The sequence below is a fragment of the Cydia strobilella genome, chromosome 3 (genome assembly GCF_947568885.1).
Source record: "Cydia strobilella chromosome 3, ilCydStro3.1, whole genome shotgun sequence".
Lineage (NCBI taxonomy): Eukaryota > Metazoa > Arthropoda > Insecta > Lepidoptera > Tortricidae > Cydia > Cydia strobilella.
The window spans coordinates 23,495,549-23,514,527 of NC_086043.1; the positions used below are offsets into that span (position 1 = coordinate 23,495,549).

Genomic DNA, 18,979 nt, shown 5'->3' on the forward strand with positions numbered 1-18,979 from the left:
CTGGTGAGTTACTATTATACAAGGAGAAGGAAGAAAGAGACGCGCGCGCCGCGCTCGAGCAGCAGCAGGCCCCGCACCAGGCAGCCGTGCTGGTGAGTTACTATTATACAAGGAGAAGGAAGAAAGAGACGCGCGCGCCGCGCTCGAGCAGCAGCAGGCCCCGCACCAGGCAGCCGTGCTGGTGAGTTACTATTATACAAGGAGAAGGAAGAAAGAGACGCGCGCGCCGCGCTCGAGCAGCAGCAGGCCCCGCACCAGGCAGCCGTGCTGGTGAGTTACTATTATACAAGGAGAAGGAAGAAAGAGACGCGCGCGCCGCGCTCGAGCAGCAGCAGGCCCCGCACCAGGCAGCCGTGCTGGTGAGTTACTATTATACAAGGAGAAGGAAGAAAGAGACGCGCGCGCCGCGCTCGAGCAGCAGCAGGCCCCGCACCAGGCAGCCGTGCTGGTGAGTTACTATTATACAAGGAGAAGGAAGAAAGAGACGCGCGCGCCGCGCTCGAGCAGCAGCAGGCCCCGCACCAGGCAGCCGTGCTGGTGAGTTACTATTATACAAGGAGAAGGAAGAAAGAGACGCGCGCGCCGCGCTCGAGCAGCAGCAGGCCCCGCACCAGGCAGCCGTGCTGGTGAGTTACTATTATACAAGGAGAAGGAAGAAAGAGACGCGCGCGCCGCGCTCGAGCAGCAGCAGGCCCCGCACCAGGCAGCCGTGCTGGTGAGTTACTATTATACAAGGAGAAGGAAGAAAGAGACGCGCGCGCCGCGCTCGAGCAGCAGCAGGCCCCGCACCAGGCAGCCGTGCTGGTGAGTTACTATTATACAAGGAGAAGGAAGAAAGAGACGCGCGCGCCGCGCTCGAGCAGCAGCAGGCCCCGCACCAGGCAGCCGTGCTGGTGAGTTACTATTATACAAGGAGAAGGAAGAAAGAGACGCGCGCGCCGCGCTCGAGCAGCAGCAGGCCCCGCACCAGGCAGCCGTGCTGGTGAGTTACTATTATACAAGGAGAAGGAAGAAAGAGACGCGCGCGCCGCGCTCGAGCAGCAGCAGGCCCCGCACCAGGCAGCCGTGCTGGTGAGTTACTATTATACAAGGAGAAGGAAGAAAGAGACGCGCGCGCCGCGCTCGAGCAGCAGCAGGCCCCGCACCAGGCAGCCGTGCTGGTGAGTTACTATTATACAAGGAGAAGGAAGAAAGAGACGCGCGCGCCGCGCTCGAGCAGCAGCAGGCCCCGCACCAGGCAGCCGTGCTGGTGAGTTACTATTATACAAGGAGAAGGAAGAAAGAGACGCGCGCGCCGCGCTCGAGCAGCAGCAGGCCCCGCACCAGGCAGCCGTGCTGGTGAGTTACTATTATACAAGGAGAAGGAAGAAAGAGACGCGCGCGCCGCGCTCGAGCAGCAGCAGGCCCCGCACCAGGCAGCCGTGCTGGTGAGTTACTATTATACAAGGAGAAGGAAGAAAGAGACGCGCGCGCCGCGCTCGAGCAGCAGCAGGCCCCGCACCAGGCAGCCGTGCTGGTGAGTTACTATTATACAAGGAGAAGGAAGAAAGAGACGCGCGCGCCGCGCTCGAGCAGCAGCAGGCCCCGCACCAGGCAGCCGTGCTGGTGAGTTACTATTATACAAGGAGAAGGAAGAAAGAGACGCGCGCGCCGCGCTCGAGCAGCAGCAGGCCCCGCACCAGGCAGCCGTGCTGGTGAGTTACTATTATACAAGGAGAAGGAAGAAAGAGACGCGCGCGCCGCGCTCGAGCAGCAGCAGGCCCCGCACCAGGCAGCCGTGCTGGTGAGTTACTATTATACAAGGAGAAGGAAGAAAGAGACGCGCGCGCCGCGCTCGAGCAGCAGCAGGCCCCGCACCAGGCAGCCGTGCTGGTGAGTTACTATTATACAAGGAGAAGGAAGAAAGAGACGCGCGCGCCGCGCTCGAGCAGCAGCAGGCCCCGCACCAGGCAGCCGTGCTGGTGAGTTACTATTATACAAGGAGAAGGAAGAAAGAGACGCGCGCGCCGCGCTCGAGCAGCAGCAGGCCCCGCACCAGGCAGCCGTGCTGGTGAGTTACTATTATACAAGGAGAAGGAAGAAAGAGACGCGCGCGCCGCGCTCGAGCAGCAGCAGGCCCCGCACCAGGCAGCCGTGCTGGTGAGTTACTATTATACAAGGAGAAGGAAGAAAGAGACGCGCGCGCCGCGCTCGAGCAGCAGCAGGCCCCGCACCAGGCAGCCGTGCTGGTGAGTTACTATTATACAAGGAGAAGGAAGAAAGAGACGCGCGCGCCGCGCTCGAGCAGCAGCAGGCCCCGCACCAGGCAGCCGTGCTGGTGAGTTACTATTATACAAGGAGAAGGAAGAAAGAGACGCGCGCGCCGCGCTCGAGCAGCAGCAGGCCCCGCACCAGGCAGCCGTGCTGGTGAGTTACTATTATACAAGGAGAAGGAAGAAAGAGACGCGCGCGCCGCGCTCGAGCAGCAGCAGGCCCCGCACCAGGCAGCCGTGCTGGTGAGTTACTATTATACAAGGAGAAGGAAGAAAGAGACGCGCGCGCCGCGCTCGAGCAGCAGCAGGCCCCGCACCAGGCAGCCGTGCTGGTGAGTTACTATTATACAAGGAGAAGGAAGAAAGAGACGCGCGCGCCGCGCTCGAGCAGCAGCAGGCCCCGCACCAGGCAGCCGTGCTGGTGAGTTACTATTATACAAGGAGAAGGAAGAAAGAGACGCGCGCGCCGCGCTCGAGCAGCAGCAGGCCCCGCACCAGGCAGCCGTGCTGGTGAGTTACTATTATACAAGGAGAAGGAAGAAAGAGACGCGCGCGCCGCGCTCGAGCAGCAGCAGGCCCCGCACCAGGCAGCCGTGCTGGTGAGTTACTATTATACAAGGAGAAGGAAGAAAGAGACGCGCGCGCCGCGCTCGAGCAGCAGCAGGCCCCGCACCAGGCAGCCGTGCTGGTGAGTTACTATTATACAAGGAGAAGGAAGAAAGAGACGCGCGCGCCGCGCTCGAGCAGCAGCAGGCCCCGCACCAGGCAGCCGTGCTGGTGAGTTACTATTATACAAGGAGAAGGAAGAAAGAGACGCGCGCGCCGCGCTCGAGCAGCAGCAGGCCCCGCACCAGGCAGCCGTGCTGGTGAGTTACTATTATACAAGGAGAAGGAAGAAAGAGACGCGCGCGCCGCGCTCGAGCAGCAGCAGGCCCCGCACCAGGCAGCCGTGCTGGTGAGTTACTATTATACAAGGAGAAGGAAGAAAGAGACGCGCGCGCCGCGCTCGAGCAGCAGCAGGCCCCGCACCAGGCAGCCGTGCTGGTGAGTTACTATTATACAAGGAGAAGGAAGAAAGAGACGCGCGCGCCGCGCTCGAGCAGCAGCAGGCCCCGCACCAGGCAGCCGTGCTGGTGAGTTACTATTATACAAGGAGAAGGAAGAAAGAGACGCGCGCGCCGCGCTCGAGCAGCAGCAGGCCCCGCACCAGGCAGCCGTGCTGGTGAGTTACTATTATACAAGGAGAAGGAAGAAAGAGACGCGCGCGCCGCGCTCGAGCAGCAGCAGGCCCCGCACCAGGCAGCCGTGCTGGTGAGTTACTATTATACAAGGAGAAGGAAGAAAGAGACGCGCGCGCCGCGCTCGAGCAGCAGCAGGCCCCGCACCAGGCAGCCGTGCTGGTGAGTTACTATTATACAAGGAGAAGGAAGAAAGAGACGCGCGCGCCGCGCTCGAGCAGCAGCAGGCCCCGCACCAGGCAGCCGTGCTGGTGAGTTACTATTATACAAGGAGAAGGAAGAAAGAGACGCGCGCGCCGCGCTCGAGCAGCAGCAGGCCCCGCACCAGGCAGCCGTGCTGGTGAGTTACTATTATACAAGGAGAAGGAAGAAAGAGACGCGCGCGCCGCGCTCGAGCAGCAGCAGGCCCCGCACCAGGCAGCCGTGCTGGTGAGTTACTATTATACAAGGAGAAGGAAGAAAGAGACGCGCGCGCCGCGCTCGAGCAGCAGCAGGCCCCGCACCAGGCAGCCGTGCTGGTGAGTTACTATTATTAGGGTTCCGTACCTCAAAAGGACAAAACGGAACCCTTATAGGATCACTCGTGCGTCTGTCTGTCACAGCCTATTTTGTCTGAAACTACTGGACCAATTAAGTTTAAATTTTGTATATATATGTGTAAGTTTATGACCCAAAGACAGACATGTAACGTAAACAAATGAATTGAACATGGGTCCCACTTTTATGTAAATGGGGTAAATGAGAAAATTAAAAGATAAAGTTTTTCAAACTATACTGTGTTAGATATCAAATGAAAGAGCTCATTGTGAGAATCCCAATTTTTTTTAAATATAATTTTAGGATAAGCAGTTTAGAAGTTATGCAAGAAAATAGGCGAATGACCAATCCCCCCCCCCCCTTTATCTCTGAAACTACCGAGTCTAAAATTTTGAAAAAAATACACAAATAGTTCTTTACCTATAGAATTATTAATGTCTGGAAAACCTATTAGAAATATGCAGTCAAGCGTGAGTCGGGCTTAATTACACTATTATTGAACGCAGCGTTTTTGATCCGACCCCTACGGGTTTTTTAAAGACATTTCACTCACGTTTCACATAAAAAGTACATTGTTTAAATTTTGTAATGTACGGAACCCTGTGGGAATGCAAGTCCGACTCGCACTTGGCCTGTTTATAAGAATACAATGTGTTTGGACCCCTCTCGAGCAGGTCTTCTAAAAAGCGAAACGCCTAAGTAGCAAAATTCCAAAAACGCATAATGCCTAAGTAGTAAAATGTCTGAAATGTTTTATGTCTGCATTTTTAATTACCTAAATCGCATTGGGTCTTAGGAAAATGGCTAAAATGCACCATGTCTCCTAACCGTTATTCCAAAATGTTATAGAAAAGTTTCCATGACCACTTCAAAATTGATTCAAGAAAAAATAATATTTATTAAAAGAGCTGTTCCGTACCCAAAGGGTAAAAACGAGACCCTATTACTAAGACTCCACTGTCTGTCTGTCACCAGGCTGTATCTTATGAACCGTGATAGCTAGACAGTTGAAATTTTCACAGATGATGTATTTCTGTTGCCGCTATAACAACATTTACTAAAAAGTACGGAACCCTCGGTGGGCGAGTTCGACTCGCACTTGGACGGTTTTTTACATAAACTTTTTTCAATAACTCAATTCAACATCAAAATCATAGCGCAAGTTGCACGAGGCCAAACAATACCAACCATATAAGACGATCATATTAATTGTGGTATTTTCTATGAAAAGGGACCTTATTGTCGATGGCGCTTACGCCATTATTAACGATGCTCCGATATAAATACAATGCCGCGCGACGCTGTGCGGCGTAAGCGCCATCGACAATAAGGTCCCTTTTTATAGAAAATGCCCATTAAGTTACCATTTTGAACAACACCAACTTTTTCACAAATCTAATTAATACCAGGTGGAAGAGCTGACCCAATCCCAGGCCATACTGGAACGACTCAACGGCCAAGTCGAAGAGTGGACGCAGAAGGAGCAAGAACAGAAGAGGAAGATAGACGTACTCGAGCGGCAGATGAAGGAGGTCAAGAAACAGTTCAGTGAGTTGCAGAGCATTTGCGGGAATCTGGAGGTGAGTAGGACGACTTTAGTCGACCGAGCGAAGGTCTTACTTACAATCCAGGCTATATAGGAACGACTCAACGGCCAAGTGGAAGAGTGGACGCAGAAGGAGCAAGAACAGAAGAGGAAGATAGATGAGCTGGAGCGGCAGATGGAGGTCAAATAACAGCAGTGAGGTGGAGAGGACTTGCAGGAACTTGGAGGTGAGCGAAGCAAATTTAATAGGCAAAATTGATGCCTTAAATATATAAAAAAATAGCTTGTGGCAAGACTCGCTGGACAAATCTTGAGATACATCTGTCAAATAGTCTGTGCTTTCAGAACAGTCCAAATATTCTATTTCTCGGGATCTTTTTAAAAATTGAGCGTACATACATGTGGTACTGAAATGTGTGAAACTAATGATTTCTAAGATATCTTTGCACCCGCTTTAGCATAATAAGCACCTTAGCACATTTCTATTTGTCTTTGACTAATAAAGAAGGCATTAAGTTCGCCTTTTGTACTTTTGTTATTTTTCAATAAAGTTAAATATTATTTAAATAATTTTTCAAATTCGTTTGAATACAGGAAGAGATAGAACAAGAACATTTAAAACAAGAGCGAGGGGTGGCAGAGCGTCAGACGGTCCAACGGCGACTCAAGGAAGATCGCGCGACGCTGAAGGAGATGGAGACAGCCCTGGAGAAGAGGCAGGACGTGGTGAGGGAAAAGATCAGCGAAGCGGAGTTGCTGTGCCCGCGCGTTGATAACCCTAGGTAACGCAGTTGATTGATACTAGGTAACGCAGTTGATTGATACTAGGTAACGCAGTTGATTGATACTAGGTAACGCAGTTGATACTAGGTAACGCAGTTGATACTTGGTAACGCAGTTGATTGATACTAGGTAACGCAGTTGATTGATACTAGGTAACGCAGTTGATACTAGGTAACAGTTGATACTAGGTAACACAGTTGATACTAGGTAACAAAGAAAAGCGCGCGACGCTGCAAGAGATGGAGACAGCCCTGAAGAAGAGGCAGGAAACGATCACCGAAGCGGAGTTGATGTGCCCGCGCGTTGACAACCCTAGGTAACGTAGTGTTGTCAACATATTGAAATTTATTAAGAATTAAGCCCATTTAGACAGAGTGCTGGCGTCAACCTGTTCACTGTTACACTGTAAACAGAAAAGTATCGTTAGCGATAAAAATGTTAATATACCACGCTACGTTTTCATGCCAAGTGCTATGTCAAGTATGAAGCTTATAGGTTATAGGAATATGTATGCATTCTTACTGCCAATTTTGTGTAAAGTTAGCGTAGAGAGTCTATCAAAAATTAAATTTTGTGCTAAAGGCACAAAACCTACCTATATGACACCTATGTTACCTATAATGACAGGGACACGAAAACAGTGCAAGAGGAGATAGCAAAAACCAAATCGAAGCTGAACGCCATCCGCACCGACGGTCGGAGCAAGGGTGAGGTGGCCGAGGAGTTACTTAGAGTCACCACCAAGTACAACGACACCAAGGGCAAGCTGGACCGCATACAGGCCCTCGTGGACCAGGTACTGTTCCTTCTCTCTCACACACCAACGGTCGGAGCAAGGGTGAGGTGGCCGAGGAGTTACTTAGAGTCACCACCAAGTACAACGACACCAAGGGCAAGCTGGACCGCATACAGGCCCTCGTGGACCAGGTACTGTTCCTTCTCTCTCACACACCGACGGTCGGAGCAAGGGTGAGGTGGCCGAGGAGTTACTTAGAGTCACCACCAAGTACAACGACACCAAGGGCAAGCTGGACCGCATACAGGCCCTTGTGGACCAGGTACTGTTCCTTCTCTCTCACACACCGTCGGTCGGAGCAAGGGTGAGGTGGCCGAGGAGTTACTTAGAGTCACCACCAAGTACAACGACACCAAGGGCAAGCTGGACCGCATACAGGCCCTCGTGGACTTCCTTCTCTCTCACACACCGACGGTATGGCAAAAACATAGTCATTTTAACCCTGTAACCGCCAAAGACGGCCAGAGAAGCGCAAGCTTACAGTTTAATACTAACCTTCATCCATTCCAATTAGGTTTACAGGTCGCAATTTCTCAACATGATTTACTTGAATTTTTTGAGCAAATTCGATAATTATTCCCCGAGTACATTTTTTTTCCGATTTTGTTTTGTAGACGATTCAGACGGGTCCTTTGGCAGAGTAACGTTTGGCAGAATTTCATTACGCAAGAGTAGTCAGAGGAGATTTCTTGGAAATATTTCAAAATGGCAAAGCCGAGGGGCTAAGTTTTCAAGAATTTCAAGCTAATTGCTGCGTAATGTATGAAGCTTATAAAAATAAAATAAAATAAAAATAAAAATCATTTATTTCGGACCACAGAAATCCATAACAGGTTAGTCGAACATGCAGGAACTTAAAACTATGTTAGATACAATTAATTATTACTTAACTTACTAGATATCTACAACTACAATACATACTTAGCTAGGGAACGATGCAGGCTCGCCCAGTGCTGCATATAGCGACTATCGAGCCTACCCGCTATCACACTCAGGATACTGTTGCTACTGCCACGCACTCTGCGACGCGTCGCGGCGGCGCGCTTTCTTATTGTGGCAAAGAAACCGTCTACCTGCGCGTCCGCAAACATGCCTGACGCGCTGCAGAAGCGAGGCAGACGCAACAGCACCCTGAAGGCGTTGTTGAACTGTACCCGAAGGGCGCTGATCGATCTTTGCGAATAATTAGCCCACAAGCTGCAGGTATAAAGAGAGGTACAGTAGGGTCTAAAGAGAGTTATTTTGACCTGAGCTGTACAACCTCTGAACCTATGTGCTGCTTATAGGGTTATGTATGCGTTCTTACTGCCAAGTTTGTGCAATGTTTGCGTGGCAAGCTAGTGATAGTCTAATAAAGTTTTTTTTGTGTTTTAATTAGTGCACGTCGTCCACGGAGGGGCACCGGCATATGGGCTACAAGCTGCAGAAGAACATTGCGCGTCGTGTGCAGTTCGACTTCAACGCCATGCTCAGGGTCAACGGCTACTCGGTGAGTGCACCCTGTAGTACACTCTGTAGTGTAGTGCACCCTGTACTGTAGTACACCCTGTACTGTAGTACACCCTGTAGTGTAGTACACCCTGTAGTGTAGTACACCCTGTAGTGTAGTGCACACTGTACTGTAGTACACCCTGTACTGTAGTACACCCTGTAGTGTAGTACACCCTGTAGTGTTGTGCACCCTGTAGTGTACTGTAGTACACCCTGTAGTGTAGTGCATCCTGTACTGTAGTACACCCTGTAGTGTAGTACACCCTGTAGTGTAGTACACCCTGTAGTGTAGTGCATCCTGTACTGTAGTACACCTTGTAGTGTAGTGCATCCTGTACTGTAGTACTCCCTGTAGTGTAGCGCACCCTGTAGTGTAGTACACCCTGTAGTGTTGTACACCCTGTAGTGTAGTGTAGTACACACTGTAGTGTAGTGCATCCTGTACTGTAGTACACCCTGTAGTGTAGTGCACCCTGTAGTGTAGTGCATCCTGTACTGTAGTACACCCTGTATTGTAGTACACCCTGTAGTGTAGTACACCCTGTAGTGTTGTGCACCTTGTAGTGTACTGTAGTACACCCTGTAGTGTAGTGCATCCTGTACTGTAGTACACCCTGTAGTGTAGTGCACCCTGTACTGTAGTAATCCCTGTAGTGTAGTACTCCCTGTAGTGTAGTGTAGTACACCCTGTAGTGTAGTGCACCCTGTAGTGTTGTGCACCCTGTAGTGTAGTGCACCCTGTAGTGTAGTACACCCTGTAGTGTTGTGCACCCTGTAGTGTAGTGTAGTACACCCTGTAGTGTTGTGCACCCTGTAGTGTAGTGTAGTACACCCTGTAGTGTAGCACACTATTTAAAATACTAACCCGATTTGGTAACCACGCGCACCCGGGAAAGCGTTTATGGCTCCCGTGCACTAAAGAAAGAAATGCTAAGGTTTTTACGACTGAAATTTGTAACTCGGCAATTGTGTTTAAGCTTCTGACAGATGTTCGTGCATATAGTCAAATAAACCGGCCAAGTGCGAGTCGGACTGGCGCACGAAGGGTTCAGTACCATTACGCAAAAAACGCCATAAAAAACACTTTCCTCAAGAATCACTCTATTCATAGGTGAAAGCCGCATAAAAATCCGTTCAGTAGTTTTCATTGAAATTATTGCGATTTACTTACTTCTAGCTTAATAGTTTCGACAAAATACGAGCCTATAGTTGCAACCGCTGTGTGGCGCTGTCGTCGTGCACGGTCCCAATAACCTTACTTTTCCGCCCAGGGCAACATGAACATCGATTTCCCCAACGCCGTACTCGAGATCACCTGCACGGGCCGAGAGAGTACTCGCCACGCTTCCACCACGGCCTCGCTGTCCGGAGGCGAACGTTCCTACAGCACTGTCGCCTTCATCATGGCCTTGTGGGCTTGTGTGGAGCTGCCTTTCTACTTCCTTGACGAGTTTGACGTCTTTATGGTATGTAGGAAATAATTACGTTTCTAGATCATAAGTTATTTTAGATATGGCAGTGAGATAACCTGCACAGGCCGAGAAAGTACTCGCCACGCTTCCACCACGGCCTCGCTGTCCGGAGGCGAACGTTCCTACAGCACTGTCGCCTTCATCATGGCCTTGTGGGCTTGTGTGGAGCTGCCTTTCTACTTCCTTGACGAGTTTGACGTCTTTATGGTATGTAGGAAATAATTACGTTTCTAGATCATAAGTTATTTTAGATATGGCAGTGAGATAACCTGCACAGGCCGAGAAAGTACTCGCCACGCTTCCACCACGGCCTCGCTGTCCGGAGGCGAACGTTCCTACAGCACTGTCGCCTTCATCATGGCCTTGTGGGCTTGTGTGGAGCTGCCTTTCTACTTCCTTGACGAGTTTGACGTCTTTATGGTATGTAGGAAATAATTACGTTTCTAGATCATAAGTTATTTTAGATATGGCAGTGAGATAACCTGCACAGGCCGAGAAAGTACTCGCCACGCTTCCACCACGGCCTCGCTGTCCGGAGGCGAACGTTCCTACAGCACTGTCGCCTTCATCATGGCCTTGTGGGCTTGTGTGGAGCTGCCTTTCTACTTCCTTGACGAGTTTGACGTGTTTATGGTATGTAGGAAATAATTACGTTTCTAGATCATAAGTTATTTTAGATATGGCAGTGAGATAACCTGCACAGGCCGAGAAAGTACTCGCCACGCTTCCACCACGGCCTCGCTGTCCGGAGGCGAACGTTCCTACAGCACTGTCGCCTTCATCATGGCCTTGTGGGCTTGTGTGGAGCTGCCTTTCTACTTCCTTGACGAGTTGACGTGTTTATGGTATGTAGAAAATAATTACGTTTCTACATCATAAGTTATTTTAGATATCGCAGTGAGATAACCTGCACAGGCCGAGAAAGTACTCGCCACGCTTCCACCACGGCCTCGCTGTCCGGAGGCGAACGTTCCTACAGCACTGTCGCCTTCATCATGGCCTTGTGGGCTTGTGTGGAGCTGCCTTTCTACTTCCTGGACGAGTTTGACGTGTTTATGGTATGTAGGAAATAATTACGTTTCTAGATCATAAGTTATTTTAGATATCGCAGTGAAATAACCTGCACAGACCGAGAAAGTACTCGCCACGCTTCCACCACGGCCTCGCTGTCCGGAGGCGAACGTTCCTACAGCACTGTCGCCTTCATCATGGCCTTGTGGGCTTGTGTGGAGCTGCCTTTCTACTTCCTTGACGAGTTTGACGTGTTTATGGTATGTAGAAAATAATTACGTTTCTAGATCATAAGTTATTTTAGATATCGCAGTGAGATAACCTGCACAGGCCGAGAAAGTACTCGCCACGCTTCCACCACGGCATCGCTGTCCGGAGGCGAACGTTCCTACAGCACTGTCGCCTTCATCATGGCCTTGTGGGCTTGTGTGGAGCTGCCTTTCTACTTCCTTGACGAGTTTGACGTGTTTATGGTATGTAGGAAAATAATTACGTTTCTAGATCATAAGTTATTTTAGATATGGCAGTAAGATCACCTGCACGGGCCGAGAGAGTACTCGCCACGCTTCCACCACGGCATCGCTGTCCGGAGGCGAACGTTCCTACAGCACTGTCGCCTTCATCATGGCCTTGTGGGCTTGTGTGGAGCTGCCTTTCTACTTCCTTGACGAGTTTGACGTGTTTATGGTATGTAGAAAATAATTACGTTTCTAGATCATAAGTTATTTTAGATATCGCAGTGAGATAACCTGCACAGGCCGAGAAAGTACTCGCCACGCTTCCACCACGGCATCGCTGTCCGGAGGCGAACGTTCCTACAGCACTGTCGCCTTCATCATGGCCTTGTGGGCTTGTGTGGAGCTGCCTTTCTACTTCCTTGACGAGTTTGACGTGTTTATGGTATGTAGGAAATAATTACGTTTCTAGATCATAAGTTATTTTAGATATGGCAGTAAGATCACCTGCACGGGCCGAGAGAGTACTCGCCACGCTTCCACCACGGCATCGCTGTCCGGAGGCGAACGTTCCTACAGCACTGTCGCCTTCATCATGGCCTTGTGGGCTTGTGTGGAGCTGCCTTTCTACTTCCTTGACGAGTTTGACGTGTTTATGGTATGTAGAAAATAATTACGTTTCTAGATCATAAGTTATTTTAGATATCGCAGTGAGATAACCTGCACAGGCCGAGAAAGTACTCGCCACGCTTCCACCACGGCATCGCTGTCCGGAGGCGAACGTTCCTACAGCACTGTCGCCTTCATCATGGCCTTGTGGGCTTGTGTGGAGCTGCCTTTCTACTTCCTTGACGAGTTTGACGTGTTTATGGTATGTAGGAAATAATTACGTTTCTAGATCATAAGTTATTTTAGATATCGCAGTGAGATAACCTGCACAGGCCGAGAAAGTACTCGCCACGCTTCCACCACGGCCTCGCTGTCCGGAGGCGAACGTTCCTACAGCACTGTCGCCTTCATCATGGCCTTGTGGGCTTGTGTGGAGCTGCCTTACTACTTCCTTGACGAGTTTGACGTGTTTATGGTATGTAGGAAATAATTACGTTTCTAGATCTAAGTTATTTTAGATATGGCAGTGAGATAACCTGCACAGGCCGAGAAAGTACTCGCCACGCTTCCACCACGGCCTCGCTGTCCGGAGGCGAACGTTCCTACAGCACTGTCGCCTTCATCATGGCCTTGTGGGCTTGTGTGGAGTTGCCTTACTACTTCCTTGACGAGTTTGACGTGTTTATGGTATGTAGGAAATAATTACGTTTCTAGATCATAAGTTATTTTAGATATGGCAGTGAGATAACCTGCACAGGCCGAGAAAGTACTCGCCACGCTTCCACCACGGCCTCGCTGTCCGGAGGCGAACGTTCCTACAGCACTGTCGCCTTCATCATGGCCTTGTGGGCTTGTGTGGAGCTGCCTTTCTACTTCCTTGACGAGTTTGACGTGTTTATGGTATGTAGAAAATAATTACGTTTCTAGATCATAAGTTATTTTAGATATCGCAGTGAGATAACCTGCACAGACCGAGAAAGTACTCGCCACGCTTCCACCACGGCCTCGCTCTCCTGTACCAGTATTTTGTGCCATTAGTTGTTGTTGTTTTGACAACAAACCAAGCTCCGCTTCTAGAGCGTGAATCTCTCGACCTAAACGCGTAAGCGCCTTGAATTTTTACGGCGCTTACGACGGTTTGTTCGCGTGGTACAAGTTGCTATGGCGACAATTCCATTGTTCGGTATGGCTTCTCTATCCATACTAATATTATAAATGCAAAAGTCTGTCTGTCTGTCTGTGTGTTACCTCTTCACGCTTAAACCGCTGAACCGATTTAGTTGAAATTATGTATACAGATAGTTTGCGTCCCGGGGAAGGACATAGGATACTTTTTATCCCAGAACTCACCCCTCAAGGGGGTGAAAAGGGGGTTGGAGATTTGTATGGGGAATCAATAACCGCTGAACCGATTTAGATGAAATTTGGTATGGGGATAGTTTGAGCTGTGGGAAAGGATATAGAATAACTTTTATCCCTGAAATCATCCCTTAAGGGTGTAAAAAATGGGGTGGAAATGTATAGTGTGGAACAATTTGGGGGTGAAAAAAGGGTGAATTAAAAAGCAGATTTGTTTAAGAATTAAGGTACCCAAATTACTAATTCCACGAAGATGAAGTCGCGGGCAAAAGCTAGTAATAATAATAAGTTACTAACTCTATGACAAAAGCAGGGTCTTTGGGTAGTAAATTGGTCAAATGAACTGACATTTTAGTACTTACTGTTTAACAACAGTAATGAAAGTTTTTATATTTTTAACTAGAAACGTTCTGAACGCTACCATACAACTAGGCACAGGTAAAAAAAAACCGTACAAGTGCGAGTCGGACTCCCCCACCGAGGGTTCCGTACTTTTTAGTATTTGTTGTTATAACGGCAACAGAAATACATCATCTGTGAAAATTTCAACTAGCTATCACGGTTCATGAGATACAGCCTGGTGACAGACAGACGGACAGTGGAGTCTTAGTAATCGGGTCCCGTTTTTACCCGATGGGTACGGAACCCTAAAAAAGCGTGTAATCTTCGCGCGCGAGTGAAGTAAAACTTCTTTTTTTTTTTTTTTATCCTATCTGGCTTTTACTCCCCGCAATTTTGCACAGGGTGAATTTGCCAATGTCGGTTTTTGACTTTCACACGTGAGGAGAATACTTCTTTGACGATGACGTTTATCGCTATGTTGGCACTTGACGTGTGTCCTATTGTGCGTGTGTCACTACTGAGTGTTACTTCCGTCAGAAAAAAATCTTGAGTTTTTTATTTTATTTTTATTCAAACATCAAACATTTATTCAGCAAATAGGCCACAGGGGCACTTTTACATGTCAATTTTTACAAACAATAAAATTAACCCATAATTACAAAAAAACAATTACATAAATATAAATGTTACCAAAAAAAAAAACTAATGAAAACTATACAAATAACAGAAGTACTAAAATTGTTTAGAGATGTAAAAGTCTCTAGGTGTCAGAGATAAAATGTATATAATAATAAAAAAGATCATCAAATTATCCAGAGATGTAAAGGGTCTCCGAGACTTGAATTGTTTTATAATTAATAAAAAGACAAAATAAACTGATCGGCGATTGGCCCTAGTCACACTTGATGGAAAGTGAAGACAGCGGTTTAGTAACAGCCTATTCACTCTTGCTTTAAGGTTACCCTCTAGTCGTGAAGTCCTCGTCCTTAGAACTTGCAAATAATGAAAAGAAATATGACAGATTTTGTTAGTGTAACACATAACCTAACATTTTTACGAAGGTTATTTTCCCTGAAATATCAATAATTAACATTTAATTTAATCAAAAATTATGTAAATAGAATATTTAAGTTTAATAAGGTCATAGTTGCCCTTTTAAAGAGCGAGATTACGAAGTAAGTAATGAAGGTAAAATAGTTCTATTGACGACGACTTTAATAGCTATTTATGCAACAAGTGCGGAAATCATCTTTACGCACGTGAATCATACAATGTTTTAGATAAATAGATAGATAGATAAATTATTTTTCCCCTCACTAGCTCGGAAAGCCGTCTTTTATCCTTTAAAACAAGCGGGGAAAAACGCATTTTATCCACTAGTGGGGAAAGTAATTTGACCTTGGATGGAGCGTGTTTAAGTAGCTTGACAGATAACAAAACGTAAAGCGCTCATAATAATGGTTCGTTCGATATATAAGAAACGTTTGTTTTTTAATAATGATGTTAAATATAATTCTGAACGCACAAGTTGAGTCGATGCAATTTCAAAACGCATCATTAACATTTCATACGTCAGAAATGTCAAATTTGTCAACAAAATTTTTACATAAAAACTCACGTAAAAATACAGAATTTCCAGTTTTTTGTTCTAATATCGTAAAAAAATGAGTGATTCCAGTGATGAAGATGATCTTACGCCTGTGGATGTTGCACTTTCCTCGCTATAGTGAGGTGAAAAGTTTTGTGTTACACACGGGTGCAAATGTATTTTGCTTCTCGTGTGTTGAAATACTCGTTACGCGCAGGATTCTATAGTTGAACCACGAGCGAAGCGAGTTTCGCTTGCTCGTGTTTCAATTCCACACTCGCAGGTAAAATACAACTTTGCACCCTTGTATAACAAATAACTATTAATTATTAAAAACAAAAAGCACTAGTGCGGAAAAGTAGTAGTTTCCGCATGATATGGCTCCGTAGGAAACGCACTTTTCGAGCACATGCATTGTAAAGAAGTTTAATTTACTTCAAACACATTACATGGTTTTGGTTGGTAGAGCGATCGGACCCGTGTTCCGAGTTGCATAAATCTTTCTAATTTCTTTTTAATTTAAAATTTTGTTTTGATTTGTCAGGACAACGTGAACCGTCAGCGGGTGATGAACATCTTGCTGAACCACGCGCTGAAGAACCCCTCGCGACAGTTCGTGTTCCTCACGCCGCAGGACGCCTCGTCCGTCAAGTCGGGCGCGCAGATCAGCATACATGTGTACGTACATGTACACCTCTCAGGGCTCCACCATTACTCTTACAACTCTTAGGGTCGGTTGCACCAAACCGTTTGTCATCGTTAAAGAGTTCCTAAAATTTTATTGCATGGAAAGTTTCATAGTAAACCGCCGCGGCGCGCCGGGTGACGTTGATCAGTCTGTCAAGTGCCGCCTGTCACCGTTAAAACGTTCCTAAAATTTTATTGTATGGGAAGTTTCATAGTTTACTGCCGAGTGACGTTGATCAGTCTATCAAATGTGGTTCTTTAAGATGAACCTCTGTACAATACTTTTTTCAATAAATTATTTGTATTTGTATTTAAAAAAAAAACATACCTACTGAATCGACAAAAAATCCATATAATTATGGAACCGGCTTACAAAATTTAATAAGAATAAAGTAGAGAAATGCGGCTTGTAGATGACAACAGCCCGGACCCGAACATATGGGGCATTTTCAATGAAAAGGGACCTTATTGTCGATGGCGCTTACGCCGCACAGCGTCGCGCGGCATTGTATTTATATCGGAGCATCGTTTATAATGGCGTAAGCGCCATCGACAATAAGGTCCCTTTTTATAGAAAATACCACATATAAAAGCATGTTTTCCCACTTGAAACGACGACAGGGATGTAACAAGGCGTTACGTAACAATGTTTTTTTTAAATAAAATAAAATACATGCATACATAATCATCAATCACGCCTATGTCCCGGAGGGGTAGGCAGAGACCACGGATTTCCACTTGCTACGATCCTGACATACCTCTTTCGCATAACCACAGGGCGGACACGCTACAGATACATCAAAAATCACTTGCGTTTCTATGTGTGAACGACTCGTCTGTACACGCGTCATGCGTCATAGTGTGAGTAAGTTGCTTAAAAATAGTACTGAGCGGTCGGCAAACGGCCGTCAATCTGCTGTCGCGGGGCGAGGGCATTCGAGTCGGGGCGGGGCGGGGCGTGGACGTTCTGTATGATAATACTATTACTTATTCTGTGGCATAACATTCCTAATACACGCTCGCTCTTGTGACTTTTAGGTAAAAATGGTCACTTAGGTGTTACGTAACTTTTAGGTAGGGGGTGGGGGGGTACACGAAAATATTACGGTGCGTTACACGGGGGGGAGGGGGGTCAAAAATCTTATAAGTTTTATAATGATTTTTATGAAGTACTTGAATTAAATTTTCCATTCAACTTATGTTTTTTGTTTCAGGATGGCGGACCCGCGACCATAAGTTGCCCCATACCTAGTTTAAAGAATTTAATTATGATAAAGTTGATTACTGTTGTGTTTGATTAGAATGTCATTTTAATTGTTACGTGTAAAACACGCTGTTGAAACACAGAAGCATGGAGACTGTATAAAGGAGTCAAATCTCTATGTATGAAAAGTGTCCATCAAAAAACAGTAATTAGGCGGCGCCACCATGTACCGAAATACTACCAAAAACAACCTACGTAATTTGGTCGGGTTATTTGTTGCCTTATATGGTTCATGTTATACTCATGTCCCAGAGCCTAACTAGCGCCACCGGAGAGATTAGGAACTATTATTTAAAACTTAACGCGGTCACTTTTACAATAATTCTGCCATAAGAGATTGCGATCCTTTCTATACCATCCATACACAGAAGTTTGAACCTGTCAAATAGACAGTAATATTTTTACACACTTCCATGAAAAGTCGGCCTTTTAAGGGACCCACTGATTACCAGTCCGCCGGACAATATCGGCCTGTCAGTTGTTCGGAACTGTTAAATTTTTGTTCTAACTGACAGGTCGATATCGTCCAGCGTACTGATAATCAGTGGGCCCCTTCAGATATGTTTATACTTAGGGTGGTATTCCACCTGCCCAATGTGTATTTGCGTATTAAATATATTAATAACGGGTCACTCACGTATTTTAAGTCGAAAAACGCTCGACATGTTTCACTCCGTACCGCTCCTCCGAGGAGCTTGCGTTATTAATATGTTTAATATGTCTGTGTCTCACGGACGTTTTGTTATTAAAGTGTATTTGCGTCTTACATTTTGCTTAGTGAGACGCAATGCACATTGTACAGGTGGAATAGCAACCTCATGCATGTTTTTCCAGTGTATAAAGGGCGATTTACATGACACTAGTTACTTGTACTATTTTGGGTGATACCAATGGCATGTTATTAATGGAGCAATGCTTTTAACTTGTGTAGTAATTATGTTTTTTCAGTCTGATTATTGCATTGAATTTTGATATTATATTTTTTATAATGTGACCAAGGAGTGTTTTATTTTTTCTTACAGGAATAAATTGAGATATTTTCTATAAAAAGGGACCTTATTGTCGATGGCGCTTACGCCATTATTAACGTTTGCTCCGATATAAATACAATGCCGCCCGACGCTGTGCGACACTAAGGCCCTTTTCATAGAAAATGCTACAATTATTAAAGCAGGGGTAAACTGTATTATATCCCAGATATTCAAATAACAGTGATTTGGCAATAAATGTGTCAATTAAACTGATTTGGGACAAAGCTTAATAAAAAATATTACGGGACAATCTTACACAAATCGAACTAACCCCACAGAAGATCAAGGCTTGTGTTGCGGGTACAAGACTACGATTGTGTCGTTTTCAAGCAAAAGGTACCACTTTGTCGCTTGCCACAAACGCTCCGACAGGTTATTCGTATAGATACTAGCAAATTTCGTCCGGTATTTATGGTAAGCGACAATGTGGTACCTTTTACTTGAAAACGTCACATATTTAAATACTTATACACGTAGAAAACATCCATAACTCAGAAACGAATATCTGTGATAAACAC

The 18,979-nt window shown here is 46.7% G+C and overlaps 1 protein-coding gene across 1 annotated transcript in view; it reads left to right on the forward strand.

Moving 5' to 3' along the window:
- The window catches only part of LOC134756244 (structural maintenance of chromosomes protein 6), a 36,216-nt gene extending 17,792 nt beyond the window's left edge, over nucleotides 1-18,424 (forward strand). Inside the window, 8 exon segments of the mRNA XM_063693071.1 lie at nucleotides 5,437-5,607; nucleotides 6,168-6,355; nucleotides 6,984-7,283; nucleotides 8,531-8,641; nucleotides 8,999-9,011; nucleotides 9,915-10,109; nucleotides 16,024-16,157; nucleotides 17,381-18,424. Coding sequence (XP_063549141.1) covers nucleotides 5,437-5,607; nucleotides 6,168-6,355; nucleotides 6,984-7,283; nucleotides 8,531-8,641; nucleotides 8,999-9,011; nucleotides 9,915-10,109; nucleotides 16,024-16,157; nucleotides 17,381-17,402 — 1,134 coding nt within the window. The 3' untranslated portion in view covers nucleotides 17,403-18,424.
- The last annotated feature ends 555 nt before the right edge of the window (nucleotides 18,425-18,979 follow it).